This window comes from Triturus cristatus, chromosome 11, assembly GCF_964204655.1.
Source record: "Triturus cristatus chromosome 11, aTriCri1.1, whole genome shotgun sequence".
NCBI lineage: Eukaryota > Metazoa > Chordata > Amphibia > Caudata > Salamandridae > Triturus > Triturus cristatus.
Genome location: NC_140594.1, coordinates 413,792,707 through 413,815,473, shown reverse-complemented (window position 1 = coordinate 413,815,473; position 22,767 = coordinate 413,792,707). Strand labels below are relative to the sequence as shown.

The window sequence follows — 22,767 nt, the reverse complement described above, 5'->3', positions numbered from 1 at the left end:
CGGGCGTGCGCGCATGCTCAGTTTTCTTATCAGTATTTCTAATGCCGAAGAAGAGGAGAAGGGCAGCCCGGGGATGCCGCGGTTCAAAGGTAAGTCTTTTTAACTTGCTTTAATGTACTTTTAACTTATATATTAATAGGGGGGTGGAGGCGGGAGACGTAGCGGAGCTACTCGGAGTTCCAAGGAGTTTGTTGCTAACTTCGTGGCACTCCGCGTAGCCCCGCTACATGAACTCCGCCCAGGCTTACTGAGAACTCTACACTAACTGTTGGCGGAGAACTTGGCTCCGCCTGCGGAGTGTGCTGAGTTTTGCCTACTCTGCGTTCCGCAGAGAACGCGGAGTAGGCAAAACTCAGCACACTCCGGAGCGGAGTTGGCCCGCCGCCCGCCTCCACCCCCCTATTAATAATATAACTTAAAAGTACATTAAAGCAAGTTAAAAAGACTTACCTTTTAACCGCGGCGTCCCCGGGCTGCCCTTCTCCTCTTCTTCGCCATTAGGAATACTGATAAGAAAACTGCGCATGCGGCCACCCCGTGCATGCGCATTTCTCGTAAGAAATGCGCGGGCATGCGCACATGCACAGTTTTCTTATAAGTATTTCTAATGCCGAAGCAGAGGAGAAGGGCAGCCCGTGGACGCCGCGGTTAAAAGGTAAGTCTTTTTAACTTTCATTAATGTACTTTTAAGTTATATATTAATAGGGGGTGGAGGTGGGCGGCGTAGTGGAGTTCCACAGAGTTTGTTGCCAACTCTGTGGCACTCCGCGTAGCCCCGCTACGCGAACTCCACCCAGGCTTACTCTACACACATAAGTATAGGGAGTGCGGAGTTGTAAAATTCCACACATAGTTTGTGAATTGGATTTTGTAATACCTTTTGTATCACTGCAAAACGTGCTACACAGTGCAGTTTGAAATTCAGTCCCTCAGTGTTTGATCTGGAAAAGAATAAGTACCGGGGCCAGAGTTTTTCCTCAGAAGCCGACCTCCGGTGCTGCTGAATGTCAAGATTTCCAAATAGCAAGGCTGCCAAGCCTTAATTTCACCTAATGCCTCTTTAATACACCACTCTAAACGCCCTGACCCTTTACATCACTCTTGCAGGTTCTTTTCCCATGCCTGATTTCTCACTTTGCCATTGTCTGACAAGTCTAACAATAAAAAGTAAGTCCCGGGTCTCAAATGAGTGCTGGTGGACCCCGCCTGAAACCACAGTCTCTAATTAAGCACTGTGTACTGTAACGTAAGCCTAGAGTAAAAACATGACCCAATAATAATGCTCAATATTGCTATCCATAAAAGGTACTGCAACACTACTCTATGTTTAGTGTTTTACATTTGAAGCTGTATATTTTGGGTAACAAGCAGCATGGTGATTTTTCAAGCAGCATTAAATTGTCGGAAGATTAGTACATCTGAACCATAATGTCTAATACTCATAAACTCACTGACCGCAATTATAATAATTTCACACTACTTATATACCAATATATTAGTCATTCGTTTTGTAGCTTAACGTTGGACGTTCTTTTGGCCTCTTGGTCTGGGGGGTGCCCGGTGATAATGGCATCCTATGGGAGGGATGGCAGCACCGTAGTAGGTGGTTAGGGAGGCCTGTACATGGCCTTATGACATAATCAGGATTTGACATAACCAATCCAATTAGTGCTTGCACTTACGGGGGAAGAACATACATGTGAAGATGTGTCTTAGGATTCCCTGATGGAAGAAGTATCTATTTAGGTATGTATATTTGTGGTATTTTAAAGCACAAACAAAGCTTAAAGGCATCGGAGCACAGTACAGGCTCAAAGACAAGCATGAATTCAACGTGTGATAGGAGTGGCAGCTGGTTTGTGGACTGTCAATGCATTGTAATGTTCTTTAAAGAGGTGCGTTTTCTACTCTTTCCTAAATTGGATCAGCTTTGGGGTGGTCCTGATGGAGATGTTGTTTCAGATTCTGATTGGATGGATGGATCTACTGTTTTTGTTTTTGTTTTTCACACTTCTTAGTCTGTAGTCTGATGGTGACTTGCCTGTAGGTCTGCTCGGGCGAAAGGAGTTGTTGGCCGTAATGGCTTTGTAATGATGCAGCTGGTTTTGAAGATGGTGAGGGCTGGCAAGAGGAGCCAATGTAATTCTAATAGGATGGGGGCATGCGATCATATATCTTGAGGCCCAGGATGAAACTGCCACAGCATGTTGGATGCCCTTAAGGGGTGCCAAGGTGGGGTCAGGGAGTCCTTGGAGCAAGGCGTTACGACCAGAAGTGGGATTTCATAAGAAATTAATTTAGGGTACTGGAGAAAGGCTTATATCCAGGTGAACTTTGGTGTCTTTAAATCTGTCAGGGTGGGGGTGGTGGAATGACTACTGGGAGCTAAGTGGGGGCAACATCCGCTTTAGCCACACCACGCAGCCCCTCTGAACAGACCACCACTGCATGCACTTCTCTTTCAACACCGCCGCTGCTCTCAAACCCACTCCTCTCCCTCCGCAAAGGAACTGGAGCAAAGTCACAGAGGAGCACCGCAACTCCACCCTCAACGCAACTCCCCTCACCCCGCCCTACCCCACCTCGACCGACACCAACTCTGCAGCAAAGGAACTACACCACTGGATCACCAACTGTGCAGACGAGTTCGCCTCCCTCTGCACCACCGACAGACAACACCCCTTGAAGGCCACCTGGTTCACCACCAACCTCCAAGAAGACAGACACTCCTGCAGACATCTCGAAAAAATGACGGAGGAACAGCAAAACCACGGAAAACCTGACCACCTACAAGAACGCCATGACAGACTACCACCAAAGCAAAAGATCTACAAAGAAGACCTTCCTACGGAACAAAATCCACACCAACTCCAGCAACTCAAAGGAACTCTTCAACATCATACAGCAATTCACCAAGCCCCACAGCGAAGCCACAGATGTCACTCCCTCCCAAGACCTCTGCAACAAGCTCGGCTCCTACTTCCACCTGAAAATCAAAGCCCTTTACGACAACTTCAGCAAGCAGACTTCAGAAACCACCCTCCCCTCTAACGACGACAGCCGGTCCACCATCACCGCCTGGACCCCGGTAACCACTGAAGATACCACCACGACCATGAAGAGCACCCACTTGGGAGCCCCCATAAATCACTGCCCTCCACACATCTTCAACAGAGCCGCCGCCGCCATAGCACCCCAGCTACGACGCACCATCAATGCCACCTTCGAATCCGGAACCTTCCCAGATGACTGGAAACACGCAGAAGTCAGGCACCTCCTCAAGAAGCCCTCTGCAGACCCGACAGACCTGAAGAACCACCGACCCATTTCGCACTTTCCCTTCACAGACAAAGTCACAGAGAAGATCGCCAACCCCCAGCTGACAAACATCATTGAAGCGAACTCCATCCTCGACCCCCTCCCAATCTGGATTCTGCAGCTACCACAGCACCGAGACTGCCCTCCTCGTCGCCACAGACAACATCTGCACACTGTTTGACCAAGACCACACCGCAGCCCTCATCCTACTCGACCTCTCCGCAGCCTTTGACACCGTCTCCCACAGCATCCTCTCAGCCAGACTCCACGACGCAGGAATACAGGTAACCGCCCTCGGCTGGCTCCGCTCCATCCTCGCCGGCAGAACCCAAAGGATCAGACTCCCGCCCTACCTCTCCAAACCCACAGAGATCAACTGCGGAGTACCACAAGGATCATCGCTCAGTCCCACGCTTCAACATCTACATGGACCCCCTCGCTGCCATCGGCAGACAGCATGGACTCCGCATAGTATCCTATGCCGACGACACCCAGCTCATCCTCTCCTTCGCAAAGGACCATAAGCCCCCAGACTCAGCTTCGAGGAAGGAATGAAAGTCTTCGCAGCGTGGATGAGCAGCAGCTGTCTGAAGCTCAACTCGGAGAAAACAGAAGTCCTAGTCCTCGGATCCTCACCCTTTTCGTGGGACAACTCCTCGTGGCCCCCGCCCTCAGCACCCCCCACCACCGCGGACCTTGCCCGGAACCTCGGCATCATACTCGACTCCTCCCTCACCATGACCCGACAGATCAACGCCGTCGCCTTCACCTGCTTCAACACCCTCCGCATCCTCCACAAGACCTTCTGGTGAATTTCCCCGAAGCCAGAAAAACCGTCACCCACGCACTCATAACTGGCAGATTGGACTATGGAAACGCCCTCTACGCTGGAATCAACAAATCCTTGCTACACAAACTCCAGACCATCCAGAACACCACGGCCAGACTTGTCCTCGGCATCCCATGACATGAGCACATCACCCAACAATTGCGAGACCTCCACTGGCTCCCCGTCGAGAAGAGAGTAACCTTCAAGCTACTCATCCACGCCTACAGATCCCTCCACAACATCGGACCAAAACACCTCAACGAAAGAGTCTCTTTCCACGTACCTAAAAGGAACCTCCGCTCCACTGACCTCGCCCTGGCAGAAACCCCGCACATCTTCAGAAACAGAGCAGGCGGAAGAGCCTTCTACTACATTGCAGCCAAAGCCTGGACAAGCTTCCAGTCAAGATCAGCCACTCCCCTACTCTGCACACCTTCAAGAAGAGCCTCAAGACCTGACTCTGTGGCTAATCAGAGCTGCTCCCCGCCCCCAGCGCTTTGAGACCCTCACGGGTGAGTAGCACGCTTTAAACTCCCTGATTGATTGATTGATTGAAGTAAGAATGAAGGTAGCACCATAGAGGTAGCCCCAGATAATGATTTTGGTCTTTTTTGGGTTGAGTTAAGGTTGTTGGGAATCATCCAGTGATTTACTGGAAGGAGGCATCTGTCGAGTGTGCATCATTAGTCACTAAGTGCCAAATATACTAATATATTGATAGCAAAAAGTGGTTGCAAATTGCCAACCAACATTTTTGCAATAACTATCTTTTTTTGTGAACAAACCTATGCACTGTTAGGTCGATTCACAAAACCAACATTCGCAGGGGGCTCATCAAACAACCTGCCTAATGAACAGCAGTGGCCGGTGCAGGTAAGCGCGTAGGGGCATGCAGGGGGATGTCAACAAAAGGTTGGAATAGGGCAAATTAAATAAATAATCAACTCCTATTCTGTCATCTGTCGACATCCCCCCGCAATGCCCCGCCTCACCACACTTACCTGCACCAGCCACTACTGCTAATGAATATTAATTAAGCAGGTCACAATTTGCAGCTCCCCGTGATAGGCTACACATACAGGGATAGTGGCCTGTAAGAGACAACACACTAACCATGCGTTTTAATTTCCAAGCAGAAAACTTTTTTTGAAAGAAGCCTGTGTTCCTTAAAGGAACCAGAGCCGCTTAAAAAAATATGAATACGTTTAGCATTTTGAAAGATACCGTGGATACTCCTGGACCACTGGCTACTCCTGCTGAGGCCGCCACCATGATTCCCAAATGGGAAAGTATCCCAAGGGACTCCCTCCCCTTTGTGATTCAGTTGGCCTACCCTTTGAGGTGTCAGTAACTGTACAATGGTTTGTAACAGGAATTACAGATGCAAACCGCTGATACATTCTATAACAAATTGCAATTTGGAAGGAGCACCCCCTTTTTTGGCCCCTTCCAAATTGCAGTTCATTATGGTGGACCAAGCCCGTTTTACGAGTCAAAATTGCTTTTCTGACTCAAAAAATGGGTTTTGTACATTACAACAAGGAACTTTGCTGTCACAAACACAGTGATTTTGCAAGTAGGGTTTGTGAATATAATATCTTCTAGCACATGTGGCCCCAGGTGGGTACTTAATCTTGAACGTGCCCTGAAGGTGGGCCCATAAAAAACAAGCATTTGCAATGCAATTGGTCTAGCCTTTGGAACCTTATATGTATTTAGCTATGCAGCACATTAGCCTGGGTGCTGAAACATCTACTGTTCTTTAACATGGAGGGAAAATAAGCACCAAACTGCTTGACACGCCAGGTATGGGAACACATGGACAGAAATTCCCCCGTTATAGTTAGGTCAGATAACTATAACTCGCGCGCCCGCAATCCAGTGCTCATGACGTCACATATTACATCACTCATGACATGGTCAGTGGCATTACTCATGACATCACCGATCACATTATCCTTGTGATAGAGTGGCGGTCGCGCGAGTTATAGTTATCTGACCTAACTATAACGGGGGAATTTCATTGGTTTTTCACGAGTGAAATGCCCAGCTAACTATAACATGTGTGAAACCTATGGTTTTTTAAGTGAATTTGCAAGGTTTTTTAAATGCTAATTCCTAACTATAACGTGTGTGAAACCTATGGTTTTTTCAGTGAATATATATATAGATATATATTTGAATGCAATGACAGAAACAGCAAAATACAAGTCGGACGGCACACTATGCTAAGAACAGATTTTTAGCTTACATGTTTTAAGCCACGCCTTTAATTACATTGGCCACGCCCCTTTGAGAGTCCCCCCCCCCCCCAGTTTTTTCATCCCACTTAAAACCCTGCGGATATGCATTGTTGCGAACAGGTAGAATTATTAAGTTAGGAGCAGCATCCCAGAGCATGGCCCCGAGATTCCTGGTCACCCTTACATGCATATTTAGTATCACAGATAGATTGGGAGGAGGTAGACAGTGCAAGCCCAAAGATAGCTAGACCCTCCTCGCCAAGCAAAGAGGATAACACTAAAGAGAAAATGTAATGGAATTAAAACATAATTCAATAAAGCAGTTTTTTTTTAAATGCAGCCCGTTTTCCTTAAAGGAAAATGGGATGCATTTAAAAAAGAAAAAGAAAACTTTTTAGTTTCATTTTTTAAGGGACCACTGCCTGCTCTTAAAAAATATTTTCGTAACCATTCACAAAGGGGTCCCCTAAGGACCCCTTCCCGTTTGCGAGTCGCTTACCACCTACCTACTGCAAATGTGGTCGCAAAACAATCATACATTGGTGTTAGACTTGCTATTAGAAGGGACGCCCTTGGCACGCCCCTTCCTAATAGTGAGTTGCAAACCATATTTTGCGAGTCGCTAATAGGTTAGCGACTCGCAAAATATGGTTTGTGCATGGGGGTGACCAGTTTTGCGGTCACAAATGGGCCGAATTCCCGTTGGCGACCGTAAAAAACGGTCGTACATCTGCCCCTTGGAATCCTTGCCAAGTTCAGCAGAAAGAGCTACTGGACATCCAGGAACAATTCCTGACCCAGTGCAATTATTAGCTAAAAAACCCACAACCAGGCCTTCCATCATAAGCACATCCCCACAGTTACACATTGTCTAAAAAATGTACTTGGATAGGTAATGATTGTGAAGATAGTCTCCAACTCTGAATCCTGAAAAAAAGAAACTGTGAACAGGTCGTCTTATGGCAAGCACAAAAAATCTGGTACTGTCTCCCTGAGGGACTAAGATGCGACTGGAGTCTGTCTCCTAACACTGACCTATTCCGAATCTGCTTAGAGGGCAATGTTGTTTATCTAGAGCATAGGTCTTCAATCTGTGTGGGGCGTGCCCCCCTTGGGGGGTGCAGCATCCCCTCGGGGGGGGGGTGCGCACACCAGCCCACCACTTCACCTTCCATTGTTGCTTCTAGGCGCACAACGCCTATTAGGCTGCAAGGGCTTCAGCCCCCGCCGTCATGTGTCTCAGCCCAGGCTGCTGCTGCAGCTCGAGCTGCTGGGGGCTCGGCTGGGCAGTGTCTGGGGTCTTATCTCCGACATGACTGAGTTTTTCACAGGTCTTTAAAGACCATGTGCATATTTACATACCTTTGTAAACTGATTACAGAGGCTGTTTTTTTCTGGTTCCAGTACCCCCTGGGCCCCCACTTTGCCTATTCCTTACATTTGGATTTTATTTCTTACTGCCTTAGTGTGAGAATGCATTTCATGAAAAGGAATATGATGTGGGGTTACCACATGAAAAATGCCAGCCATGTGTTGGTTAAAGAGCCCGCAAAGGCCTTGTCTTGACACTAAATAGGGTTATAAATAAAATAGTATGTATTCATTTGTAATGTGACTTTTCAATCTTTGTTCCCTTTAATTATCAGTCATGGATCACTCAGGCAGTCCTAGAACACAATTAAAAATGCTATCTATTTATTTTTGCTGTTCCAAGTATGCACAGATAAGTTCTGAAAATAGGCTTTAGGGGGTTGCTTGTTTTTGTAGCGGCTGGGACATCAAAATAATGAGCTGGCAACCCTAAACGCAAGACTGGAAATTTGTTGCAGGATGAGCACAATATTTATTTCCTCCACCGTTGATCCCTGGACCCTGAAAAATGCCATAAAAGCAATAGTTTAACTTATATCTGAAGCCCTATGCCAGCCCTCAATAACATGCTGAGTAACTTCAACTGTGACTGGGAATGCACCCTGCATTCAGACAACTCTCTCCTCATTCTATCCCTTCACTTTCACACTCACCCTGCACTCACAGGGATAAACAATGTACTCACACTGATCACCATGCACTCACACCACCCACTCACCCTGCACTCACAGTGACCACACTGCACTTATGCCACTCACCATAAACTCACACCTTTCTCCCTCCACTTACCCTGCGGTCACATGAGCACACCGCTCACTCTGCACTCACAGTGATCCCTCTGCACTCACAATGCACTTGCGCGGTTCACCCTGTACCTCATCCTGCAGTCACACGAGCAGACTACTCAACCTGCTCATGTGACACTTCGCTCACCTGTCTCCCTCACTGCTCACCCTACAATCCCACTCAAACAAGCCCATCACTAACCATACATCCATTTGTCCCATTCTGCACTTATATCTGCACCCAAATTCATATGGTCACCTCACACACTCTGCAGTCACTCCTCTCACCATACTCTCACACTGGTGCATCGCTCACTGTGCACTCACATGGGTACTCCTGTCACCCACACAGCAAAGAGGGCTAATGTGCCTGCTACAAAGAATGTGTACCATGCAGATCACAGACCTGAGTGTTAGTAAACTATGGATAGCCCTATAAAAAAGTGAAATGTTGGTCAGAAAGGGGCTCTAGAGAGATTAGGTGCATTGTTGGTGAGTGGTAGTGAGGGAATTCATGGAGAAGGAGGAAATGGGAGAGGGGGCGCACAAAACGTCTGTTGCACCGTGCCCGACCAGTGTTAGGGCCAGCCCTGGCTGGGAGTCTTAGTCCCCCCCGCCCCCAAAGTTCGGGTCTAGTTGCGCCCCTGGTTGCTTCACACATCAGAAGTACGTTTGCTGCCTGGTTTTCATCCCCCATCTCGAGTTCAGCCTCTCTGATTGGAGTAGTCATTCAGAACCGCCAAACAGCATGTAGTTCCTGCAGCAGAGCACTGCTTTGACGTCAGCACTGATGTTCCTCCAATGAACGGGACATCACAAGAGATGCCAGGTAGTGCCGCAAATTTTGTATGCATAAAGCTGCAAAATACTTCAACTTTGCTGATGAAACAGCACTTCTTCACTGTTGTCTTTTGCCTCGTGTTTGCTGAATTTAACATCTGGTTGCTGCCGTTCGCCTCGCTCTTGAACCCTTCTCCCTCAAGGTTATCCTGGTTTGTACCCTCACAGCTACTGCATTTCACTGCAAGGAATTCACAACGGTTGTATCCTTCCTGAAGATTCTATTCTCTGGCAGGTAAGAGTGAAGAGCTTTTTGTATTATTTTTTTAAAGCCTCGCTCCGTTCCCCTTCGTCCCACTACTAGCGGGAATATTGGATGTTTCAAGGTGGAGCGGATTTGACTTTAATGCCATAGGTGCTGGCTTTGGCTCTGGGAACCCGGGTTTGAGTCCTGGCATCGGCTCAACATCATGTGATCCTGGGCAAAATCACTTAATTTAACAGTGACTTACGAAAAATGAATTTGACCTTGATTAAAGTCACTGGTGCTTGTTTAACATGTTCCAATCCCTAGAGCTGAGTCCACAAGCCTAATATAACAAATATTGTGAAGTATGCCTACCATCTGTCGGCACTTCTTTCGTAGACCAAATTGAAATGCTTTCTTGTGCAGCTGTTTCTGAAGCTTTGGAAGGCGACCTTCTTTATAAGCCAACTATGCTAATAAATTGACTCTTGATACTGCTACAGATTAAAGATGTATATATCATCTTGAATCACTTATATCGCATCTGTATGATATAAATGTCCCCTAGGCCTTCTTGGAAAACTGGCTGGTCTCCTACTGACATGGCAACACCTGGCCATACTCCACATAATCATGCATTTTTCAGTTGTGTCAGAAAGCATGTTTTGTGGAACCCCTTTTTCTGATATCTTGTTTAAGGGCAAGGATGTGGTGCAACAGCCAGAGCTGATGACTGTGGCGCTGGGGGACCAGGTTCAGTTCTTGATGTCTGCTCAACATCCTGTGATTCTGAGCAAATCACTTTATCTCCCTGTGCTTAAAAAAATGTATGTGTGCTTGTGTAATGTAAAAGATGCTCCTGTAAAGCACTCCAATACCTTTGGGTCATGTTCGCGCTATATAAAACTGCACAAAATATATTACAAAATTTTGTGAGCACTCCCGTTTCCAGGTACTGCTCAAGACTGGAAGTGGAGCACAAACAAAGGATGGCAGAAGCAAGAATCCATCCACACATTGACTAGCTCTGTGGAGTAAAATAGGCACATGCCTCACCTGTGTTTTGGGAGTGTTTTTACTAATCTATCCTAAATTTGTGTTTTATGTGAAAAATAAAGCACCAATGTAATTTTTTGTGCTAATTTTTTTTGGGAGACTTTTCATTTAAACTTTATATGAAGCACAAGCACTACAAAAACTTCAGTTTACTAAACACTCTTACTTTATTTAATATTATTTGCCCTATACGACCTGGGCTCTGCAGGAGGGAATGGCCATCAATGATGCAGAGTACCAGCTTCCGGAACATTTTTGTCAGGTGGTGGTGATGTGGTGGCTCAATGTGTAAAAAGGTTTAGATGGGGGGGGTGGAGCACAGCCTACAAAAGCTTAAAGACCTCTGATATAGAGTATGACAGACTGTTGAAAGGCAATGGAGACATGAAAGGTAGGTCATAGTTCACATCCACTACTTTGTAGGTATAAGTTGCGATAAGCACAGACCATGCCATATATAATGTTCCTCATTACATCGGATGGGCTCATGTTACTCACTCATCTTTGTTTACATGACCGGTACCATTGGGGTCCAGCAATTTAAATGCATTGACAATGGAGTCTTCAGGGTCTGAACCTGTGGCATAAAAATAGAAATGTTGTATCAAGAACTTCATTGATGCACACCCAGCACACCCATCCAAAACAGTGCCTTGTTTGCAAACTGCCTCATCTTTAACCCCTTCAGCGCTGGGCGAATTCCGCCGCGGTGCTGAAGGGTTCGAGCGCGGGCGGGCTCATGACGGAACGGTTCCGTCATGAGCACAGCTCAACCGTGGCTCATGACGGAACCGTTCCGTCATGAGCATGGAAGGGGTTAACAGCCCTCCACCAGCCATTACTGATCCAGGAAGATGGTTCGGTTTGTATTTCTTGGGGGTTATTACATTTGTGTAATCTGTAGGTGACCTTGGCTATCAAACTTATTAGGTGGCTGATCTTTACTCATTTCCTCCATCTGACATTTACTCATTCTGTTTTTCCTGTGTTATACTATCACTTTACCCAAATATTCAGACACAGTATCTTTTGATGGAAGTCTAAGCCTGTATTTGGTTTATAACAATATTTCTAAATAACTTACAATAATGGACTTGTTTCATTCAAAGACATCTAATTAATTAATTTAAATTAAAAAAGATTTAGTAAGTGCATGAATTAGAATTAAATGAATATACTCTAATAACATTTATGGTTAGACGTGGTAAAAGTATTAAAATTGGATACATTTAACTTAAAAATTAATATATAACATGTATAAAGGCAAGGATTAGTACTGGAATTAGAATAATGTTTACAATAAATGTGATTTCATTTAAAGTTAGGCTGAGAATTAATTACATTTTCTAAAAGGTCAAGCTATTTTCATTAAATTATTAGAAGTACCTTGACAGTAGGGTTAGCATTAGAGTTACAATACAGTAATTAATTATATTGTATTTAATAGCAAAATAAGGATAGCGCTTAGGGCTAATATTTATTAAAAAAACATTTAACTGATGGTTGGGGTTAGTGGTGGTGTTATACTAAAGTAACTCGTACATTTAATAAAATAAAAACATTGTTTGTGTGAAATGAAAGAGGGAAAAACTAAAGGATATGAAGTAAAAGTAGTCAACGTAAGAACATAAGCCCCACTCTGTTTACATCCATGATATTTGTCGGGTGAGGGCTTTCTCTACAGCATTATTCCAAGTTTCTAAAATCAGTGGAGCCATATGAATAGCTCTCCTGTCTAAGACCTGCACTTGTAAATCAATTTAATATAATAGTTATCTCTGGTGTCTAACATGATTATCTTAACCTATAAAATGGCTGCCTGCTTAGGGATATCTTTGCTGTTTAATCTCAAGATGGTGAGGTCTGTGGAACCTAAACACACATATATATATATATATATATATATATATATATATATATATATATATATATATATATATATAAGACCACTCCGCTGTCTGAGACATGTACAGGTCATTGTCTTACCATTGAGCTTCTCGCCAAATAACGAAAGGAAGACAGTGAAGTTGATGGGTCCCTTCCCCTCTTTCAGCATTTCCTCCAGCTCCTCATCCTTCACGTTCACTTTACCTGCAAGAAAGAACCAGCCAGCCATCACTATCTGTTTTATTGAGGTATGTTCAGTCTTTTTACAAGTTTGTTTCTAAAACAATGCCAAAGCTGCGTAATGTGTCACCACATCTGGCGTTATGCCAACCTGTCAACGGCAAGGAAAAGCTAGGAACAACTACAGAACTTTGGAATGGCGATAGTTCATCATCCAAGCATTAACAATGTGCACACGTGTTACTTGACCTCAACATCAGATAATTATTTCTATAGGAGTATGTGTTTTGAGTACTTGGTTAGTCTTTTTAGGTACTGTTCAGATTTTGTGTACAATATTAATGCACTAAGTGGGTAGGTTCTTGTTCATGGTATCACAATGCTGTCACCTCAGCACTGGCTAATGGAACAGCAACATTAACACAAGTTATTCACATCACATTCTGCATCATTTGATAATGAATGACAAGGTAGCCCCAATAATGCTTGATGACCTTACGGTGTACACATCTCTGCACTGACCAATCGGAAGAGAGAAAATGCTTGAAATCACAATCACACCCCCATTCTTTTCTGCTTGCGAATTTGTATTTTCAGTGGGAGTCATTCTTTGCCTATAGTGCTTCATTACATCTTAGCGGTCGCTGTATTTGCGAATAGAAAGACAAAAGATAGACCGTGTAGTGTCCCCTTGGATGAATGGACGACACCGACACGCATATGTGGTGAAGAGCTTTATTTGCATGCAACTTATTCCCTTACTTCCCTGCTCCGAACTAACTCCTGACCCATAACTCCTCCTGTTCCGCCTGCCATTCTCCTCCCACTTCTAGACCTTCCGAGCTGGTCCTAGCACCCAGTACATCTTATAATGTTACAGACCGCATTAAAATGTTTGGTGAATCCCAAATGAGAGCTTCTCGTCTCTGATCAATAGGGAGGCAGCTTTGTTTACTATTCTTCGATGTTGCAAAAAAGCAACTAAGGTAGAGTGAAAGCATGTTGTACAAATGTTGCCGACTACAGTGAACAACCATGTAATGTTGTATGCCAACTGTTAAATGAAAATAAAGGGTTTAAAAAAAAGGCAGGGTGAAAGCAATAATTTAAACTGACACCTATGCCAATGCCATCCTTGTTCCTACAAAGACCCTGTAATGAGAGATGAGCTTTGTAAACTTTTGAAGTGTTATCTATTGTTAACCCTTGTACTGCTGGTGTGTTACGTTTGAAAAATGTCTGCAAGGTCATTCTTGCATAAATATGTAAATATTTTAATGAGCTATATATATATATATATATATATATATATATATATATATATATATATCCAGAACAAGGTTGCCCTCTTAAGAGTGAAGCCACATAGCCAGAGGTAAGGTTTCAGCGTTTTAATAAAGGTGAAAGCAGCAGCCTGCACGTCAGGGCAGTGTCTTCCTTCTTCAAAAGCCCAACGCGTTTCATGCTCGTTCAGCACTTGATCACGGGCCGATTTCAAAAGGCAGTCACAGAGTCAATTACCCGCACCTGTTATACACAGTGACGCTCGCCTCCGTGGGCGTGGCAGCATCAGCTGCCTGATGGTCCTTGTAGTGCTGGGGCAGTTTTACTTCAGTGAGTTTGCTCGTAGAGTGCCAAAATAAAGACAGATAAAAACCCCAGTGGGTTGAAGTACATTGTCCTGAACATTGAAGGCTGTACTCATTGCCTGCACATTACGCTCCTCCAACTCCTAAACGCTGTCGTCGGTTGGCGGCAGCAAAGGTCCGCATGGCGGCAGGGCTTCACTCGCGACCAGGCTAGCCGCCATCAAATCCAGAACAAGGTTGCCCTCTTAAGAGTGAAGCCACATAGCCAGAGGTAAGGTTTCAGCGTTTTAATAAAGGTGAAAGCAGCAGCCTGCACGTCAGGGCAGTGTCTTCCTTCTTCAAAAGCCCAACGCGTTTCATGCTCGTTCAGCACTTGATCACGGGCCGATTTCAAAAGGCAGTCACAGAGTCAATTACCCGCACCTGTTATACACAGTGACGCTCGCCTCCGTGGGCGTGGCAGCATCAGCTGCCTGATGGTCCTTGTAGTGCTGGGGCAGTTTTACTTCAGTGAGTTTGCTCGTAGAGTGCCAAAATAAAGACAGATAAAAACCCCAGTGGGTTGAAGTACATTGTCCTGAACATTGAAGGCTGTACTCATTGCCTGCACATTACGCTCCTCCAACTCCTAAACGCTGTCGTCGGTTGGCGGCAGCAAAGGTCCGCATGGCGGCAGGGCTTCACTCGCGACCAGGCTAGCCGCCATCAAATCCAGAACAAGGTTGCCCTCTTAAGAGTGAAGCCACATAGCCAGAGGTAAGGTTTCAGCGTTTTAATAAAGGTGAAAGCAGCAGCCTGCACGTCAGGGCAGTGTCTTCCTTCTTCAAAAGCCCAACGCGTTTCATGCTCGTTCAGCACTTGATCACGGGCCGATTTCAAAAGGCAGTCACAGAGTCAATTACCCGCACCTGTTATACACAGTGACGCTCGCCTCCGTGGGCGTGGCAGCATCAGCTGCCTGATGGTCCTTGTAGTGCTGGGGCAGTTTTACTTCAGTGAGTTTGCTCGTAGAGTGCCAAAATAAAGACAGATAAAAACCCCAGTGGGTTGAAGTACATTGTCCTGAACATTGAAGGCTGTACTCATTGCCTGCACATTACGCTCCTCCAACTCCTAAACGCTGTCGTCGGTTGGCGGCAGCAAAGGTCCGCATGGCGGCAGGGCTTCACTCGCGACCAGGCTAGCCGCCATCAAATCCAGAACAAGGTTGCCCTCTTAAGAGTGAAGCCACATAGCCAGAGGTAAGGTTTCAGCGTTTTAATAAAGGTGAAAGCAGCAGCCTGCACGTCAGGGCAGTGTCTTCCTTCTTCAAAAGCCCAACGCGTTTCATGCTCGTTCAGCACTTGATCACGGGCCGATTTCAAAAGGCAGTCACAGAGTCAATTACCCGCACCTGTTATGGAATGTAATGGAACAGCAACATTAACACAAGTTATTCACATCACATTCTGCATCATTTGATAATGAATGACAAGGTAGCCCCAATAATGCTTGATGACCTTACGGTGTACACATCTCTGCACTGACCAATCGGAAGAGAGAAAATGCTTGAAATCACAATCACACCCCCATTCTTTTCTGCTTGCGAATTTGTATTTTCAGTGGGAGTCATTCTTTGCCTATAGTGCTTCATTACATCTTAGCGGTCGCTGTATTAGTGCCAATATCGGCAACCGTTATCATATCATACATCAGTACATAATCATAATAAAACACACGACACTGAATGTAAGTGGAGAAATATTGCTGCAGGTTTATTAGCATAATAAATATGCAAAAACGGTGGGTTATCTTACGGGCGATCCCAGGGCAGGCCAGCCCCATGGCGCCTGCCCGTCTGATAAGCCTAGGGTCACCATGGCAGCGCCAATTGGTGACCACCAAATGTTGGGAGGGTCCACCCCTCCCATCCGTGGACCTCCAGTCCACATGCTTCACCACGCCCCCCCGTGATGGGTGGGCGGAGCATACATGGCAGCCCCCGGTTGCTCAGACCCACAACCGCCTGTCGGTAGCGGGGCGCCGTAGGTCTTCCAGTGGACACGCTAAAAGATCCCTGGGTATCCTGGCTTAGCACCACACGGTGCTGCTGCATGCTATACCCCTTGGTATGTGCAGACCCTGGATCGCCCTGTAACTCCTCCTGCAACACAAAAGTGAAAGTTGTTAGAAAAAAAAACCTTCCCCCCCCCTTCTTGTCCCTCCTGATGCCGGGTAAGCGGATGGGCGGGTAAGGCAAAACGAGCGGACAAGAGGGCGAGGAGGGGGCGGGGACCGAATATGTACCCCCCTCATGGCTCCTCCCCGCCGGAAGCAGCTACCTGACTGGGGTCTCCCTAGGTCAAGCCCAGGGACAAGACCTCCCACCCCTGTGCCTTCCTGTGGCACTAAGGCGGCCGCCCTCAAGGGGGCGGGCCGCTGCGCAACCCCCACCCCGGGCAGCCTTACATAGTGCCAATATCGGCAACCGTTATCATATCATACATCAGTACATAATCATAATAAAACACACGACACTGAATGTAAGTGGAGAAATATTGCTGCAGGTTTATTAGCATAATAAATATGCAAAAACGGTGGGTTATCTTACGGGCGATCCCAGGGCAGGCCAGCCCCATGGCGCCTGCCCGTCTAATAAGCCTAGGGTCACCATGGCAGCGCCAATTGGTGACCACCAAATGTTGGGAGGGTCCACCCCTCCCATCCGTGGACCTCCAGTCCACATGCTTCACCACGCCCCCCCGTGATGGGTGGGCGGAGCATACATGGCAGCCCCCGGTTGCTCAGACCCACAACCGCCTGTCGGTAGCGGGGCGCCGTAGGTCTTCCAGTGGACACGCTAAAAGATCCCTGGGTATCCTGGCTTAGCACCACACGGTGCTGCTGCATGCTATACCCCTTGGTATGTGCAGACCCTGGATCGCCCTGTAACTCCTCCACAGCCCTGGGAGTGGCCACCGTCACTACCAGGGCCCCCCACCAAGGTAGACCTATTTCCTTACAACCTGCTGCAGCCAAAGCTTCCCCTAGGCCCGGTAGGACCAGTCTATTCGCAACCCGCAGCTGCCAAGGCTTCACCAAGGTCAAGTAAAATTAAATTCATGCCTAGCGTAGGTAGCCTATTACTAACAGCCTGCTGCAGCCAAAGCTTCCCCTAGGTCCAGTAGGAAAAGACCGTGCCTAAACTAGGGAGGTGCACCCCATCTCCCTCCCGGCACCCTGTGGACTTGGCGTGTATAAGACCATGCCTGATGAAGCCAAGACCTCTTTGCTCTGCGCAACCGCGCATGGCTCCTGGTAGGCCATCATACCTACAGCATACTGATACCGGGCATCTCCCAGGTCCAGTCAAAACAAGTCTACGCCCAACCGGGCCGGCGGCCAGCGTGCACCAACAGGACAGGTTCCCCCAACCTTTCTAAACAGTCCTTTTAAACTTTCCCATGGATTTGACTGAAATGACCTACACCAAACTAAACGATGGTCCAAGGTTGCCTTTGCATGGCTATAGAGCAAACCCTTTGACAAGACACTCCTGCCTGGCAGTGCCCATGCGGGAGGTGGTAGGAGATGACAAGCCCGCCTTGCTTCCTCTTTCACTCCGTTGTAGTACGCCCATCGCATTCCATCAGTCCCCATCAACTGAAAGCCTTGCCCTCCCAAAATTTGCTAGTATACCAGGGAGGGACAGGTCAGGGTGACCACAGAGGAGAGAAACTTGTGAAATGCTTCTCTAATTGAATACTGAGAAAGCCAAATGTTCTCCTGCGGAATAGAGCCCAAAAGTGTTACCCCGGTGTTTCCCTCGATCATATGGACCATACGCCCCTGTTGGAAGGCCACTTCCACAACCTGCATAGCTACCAGCCAGTGCTGAAGGGCGGGAGAAGTTACCCGGTACTAATACTTGCATCAAAGGTTCCTGTTTCATCGAAATCAAGGGAGGGCTACCAAGTGAGCAACCAAGCTCCGCCCTAGTATCCAGAGGTCCAACCCAAGCCCCTCCACGTTCTGCCGCTTCACCTGCCTGTTAACCGGCCTATAACCCCTGCATGGCCATGCCTGAGCTAAAATACCTCTGAACAGCATGACAACAGGCTAACCACCAGCCTTGCGTTCTGAATGTTTCTGACACTGCCAAGCAACATGCGCATAACTAGAGCAACTGGCACCGTGCCATAAAAGTATCAATTCAGCCTTCTATGACACAAACGTGCCCTTGTGGCGATCCGAGTAGTGCTCCCTTCAAGCCAGCAGCCCTACCCAGGCAACCCGCACCCTCTTGGCACTGGCACACCCCCGCCCCAGCTGCCCTAGAGTGCCTGGTCGTGTGTAGCCACAACCTGTGTTACCTCACTACCGTTATATCGGGGTATGAAGACACATCTAACTCTACTGTTGAGTGCCCGTTGCACCATCACAAGTATGCCTTTGCCTGCTCAGAGTCTGGCTGTAAAGTTGGAAGATATTGACACCCCAGCCCAGCGCGAAAAAGGCAGCTCTACAGTAACTGGTGGTATAGACTGTCCCCGTACCCAGATGGAACAGGACGCAATTCCCTTGCTCCTGTTGCGCACGAACCCAAAACCAATTGCTCACCATGATGGTTCAATGCCTTCCTGCTGCTAAACATTCCCTAGCCGGATGTAGACAAATCTAAGTTCTGCAAAGGCTCTACTTCACAGCCTGTACCATTCTGCCCGTGCCGAGAAGACCTTTGTCATGCTGCCTGGCCTAACCAATCTTGCCCTGTTCTAGAAGCGCCCGCTTCGGCCTTAGAGCAAAAAATTCGCCAGTAACCCCAACTGGCCCTGATGCGAGACAAACCGAGCCAAGGCACAACAGTGAGTGTACTAACTAATAGCAGGTCTAACAGCGTCAACAGGCATCCTCCGCTTACAATGGGTGTGATGGAGTAAGGGTGTCCATCGAGCATCAAGATGACAGCTCCCCTTCTGCCCGACCGTGGTGGGAACCACTCCTGATATTCTAGTACACATGGTCCCTGTTCACCTGTCACTGCCTGATGTACGTGACCTAGGTACATGGTCCCCTTGCATGGCGGCATGCCGTTGAGACCACCATTCCTTCCCTGATAAGTGCTACTATCTGCCTACACTGGTTGCGGTAGCATGCAAGTCTACCACATGTAGTATGGTGATCCAAGACTGTTGTCTACTTCCCCAACTGCGATATTAACATTTAGTTAATTTCCCTGATTTCGGAATTTACGTCAGGTGAACCCTTGATATCACACACAGAAAAAGTACCCAACCCGCCAGCCTTTTGCTGATAAATTTCAGACAAAAGCAGCATACCGGTGTGTGTCAAAACCCACTTACTGGGACTCATTTATCGACCACAGCGAGGGAATTAACTGCGTGTGCCTGCTGAGCTCTGACCTTGTGACTGAGGTCAAACAACCTCCTGCCCGTGCATGCCAATTGGATATAGCCCGTAAATTGCTGTTGTGCTGTGCGAGATGACGGGCTGTCGCTAGGAGCTCCCTCTCTTGATACCTGTGGTAACTCACCCTAATACCCCGGAGCTGTGGCCAGCCAGGACTGTGGCTATGTCGCTGACAGCGTTACGCTGTTGTAACAGATACTGATCTGTAGATAAATGCTTACCTAAACATCCATGTATCTCCGACTGTAGGCCCCTTACAGGGGAGACGTTAAAACCTTTCCTTTCCTATAACTTGCTGTCAACTTAGAGTTTACTTCACTATGCATTCATCAATGAGGCTAACAGGCATGTCCTCTTGAAAGTGCCTCCGTTCAGGCATGGTACGGCCCGGTCAACCACACTACTAGCCAAACTTCCTAAAGTTTTACACTCCCATGCCCTTTCAGTGTAAATATTATTTGAATCAAAATGCCCCTGGTGCCTACGGGCCCCGTGCCCATCCCGATGAAGTATGTGCAGTACCAACAGTGAGAGCCGAAGTCAAAACTGGTGAGCCCAGGCAGAGTCAGGCAAATCATTGCTTCCCCAGGTCTATTTAAAACATCTTGAGCTACCAAATCGGTAAGTCACCGCCATTGCGTGACAGTTGCCAATTCCAACCAATAAAAGGTGCTACATGTGACGGCGAAGTGAAAATGAAGGCAACTGATACATTAGTACAGGATATATACAGTGTGCAATACATCAGATAGTCGTAACCATCAGCACAATAATTGAGAATAGAGGCACCGGAGACTAAACAGTTCCTTCATAATGAAAGTGGTTAAGACATAATGGTAGACGTCTAAATCCCAAGAGCATCCGGCCAGCTTCCACGTGCAAGTAGAAAAGGCTGTGCATCAAGTTTGCCAGGAGGTCAATTGATTCACTAAAGGCCCTAAAGGGGACAGTACGAGGCCATGTTTTGCATTTAATTAAGTTCCACTTTCAGCTCTATGCAGCTCTTGCTGCGTATTGACAGAGTTCCTTCCCTACTTCTTTCTTCACTGTCCCAGTAGTAAGGATTTTATGGGAGTTTGTACAAATTCTTACTCTCCCGCAATGAGCTATGTAAACGAATGCCTTCCAACTCAAAGCCCCTGCATATAGCTGCAGTTCGCCGTTTCCCTCCCCTGGAAGGGAAGCAATGAGTCATGGACACTTAACTGTAGACATTTGAGGGGCATAGTCATGTTCACGAATCCCCAATCGTCTACCCCTTCATATATTTTGGCAAGCTACCCTCTCATGAACTTCTAACTATGTCTAATCATATACCACACCGCGTTTCATAATGTGTTGAGCTGTGACGCAAGGGTACAATTGACCAATGAGCGTTCCACTATTCAATCATGCACGACCTGCAGTGCTCCTCAATACTACAATTGTTAGGGAGAGCTTCCTAAAGTCCTGGCCCCGTGGCCATCCGCGCCACAGGGGCCCTGTCGGCCTGGTACTGCCCAGGGACAGGGCCGGGGCGGAGTGGGTGCGCAAGACTCACCAAAATCTGGAGACCCGACGACGACCAATTCGAAAAGACGGGAGCTGCACCTCTTTGAAAGGTTGAGAAGATTGTTGTCTGTTTACATAGTGCGAAATCAACCTGATGTATTGGAGCGCTTTATACGAGCACCGTATTTTCCTTACGCATTCAGGCATGGGGAGCTTAAATGATTGGCCGGAATAACAGGATGTGGACGCGACCCGAGATGATTGAGCACTGGTACCAGCCCGTCGGGTTCACAAATAGCGTATATTTTTTCAAAGGGGCACTTCTTCCTCCTGGCAGAGGGTAGCTGGTCCCAGGCAGCATAGGGCCCGGGTGAGCTATGGTGCCCCAAGGGGCCCCAGTGCTAGACACACACTCCTGTCACTGGCCTCAGACTTTCCACCGAGGGAGGTGATATCTCCAAAGCCAGACATGGAACCGCTTGAATACGAAAGCGTCCCGCGGTATTGGAGCACCTTGCAAGAGCGTCGTATTCCCTCACAATGGGCACTGGGAGAGCGCCTTCATGTGCATTGCATCCCCATTGCCCCAGGCCTTGGGAGCTCCGTACCGCGTGCGAACGCGAAATCGACACACAGGGCACCGGTGCTCGATCTCATATTACCCGAGATCTGACCCGCGAATGCGAACGCGGCCCCGCGGCTCGATACCACCGACTCGCGACCGCTCACGGCCGCTAGTTCCGCGCAAAACACCTAATCATGCAGCCGCATGTGTCACCGTTGCCTCGATGGCGCTAACTCGGCCCGTGATGGCAATAACATCTTCGTTATTGGAGATTGAGGTTAAGGTATTGATGGCCTTCACATGAGTGCCGCATTTTCTCTCCCGTGTAGGCACTGAAAGCTTCGCCCCAAGGCAATCTTGTGAACTGGAGTTTCTTGGAGCAACAACCCGCGAGCAATGCCCGCACTGGCATCGTGAGACGCATATATGGGGGCAGCCACGATTACCTATTGGCATATGGATGTAGCGCGCCATCGGCCCACAGGTATTGGAGCGCTATACCTGAGTGCCCTATTTTCCTACCCCATGCAGGCACTAAGCGCGTCATTCGGAATACAATAGAATGAGAGCACATACATATTGTTCGGCACCAATTAAGTGATTTGCACAGAATCAAAGGCTGTTCCAACGTCATTGCCGAGACTCGAACGCCGGTTAGGCTAACTCTCCTCCCCTGGGAACCGGACGCGATCCCGCGGGCCGGAACGGATTACCCTAGATCCGCCCCCAACTATCAGGTAGCCACGGCTACCCCTTGGCCCCGCCCACCTCAGCCCCCACACAACAACGTACGGGGGGTGCGCCCACTACACGCGCCCCCCTCCCGACCTCGTAGCCGTTGGGAAGTGGGCCCTGTCGCATGAAGCTGGGAGGTGTCGCGTATGACAGTAGTCGAGAATTCCTGGTACCGGGCCTGTTGCCGCTCATCTCGTGAACTCGACCCGAGGGTATTGGAGGCTTTACACGAGCCCCGTATTTACATTGCACATTCCGGCTTTACACGAGCCCCGTATTTAC

At 47.6% G+C, this 22,767-nt stretch overlaps 1 protein-coding gene across 1 annotated transcript in view; it reads right to left on the bottom strand.

The window, feature by feature from the left end:
- The window catches only part of MYL7 (myosin light chain 7), a 67,193-nt gene that overhangs the window by 10,032 nt on the left and 34,394 nt on the right, over positions 1–22,767 (bottom strand). The window contains exons 4-5 of the mRNA XM_085636117.1: positions 12,616–12,720; positions 11,128–11,206 (exon numbers count right to left, since the gene is read on the bottom strand). Coding sequence (XP_085492243.1) covers positions 11,128–11,206; positions 12,616–12,720 — 184 coding nt within the window. The remainder of the gene's footprint in view (positions 1–11,127; positions 11,207–12,615; positions 12,721–22,767) is intronic.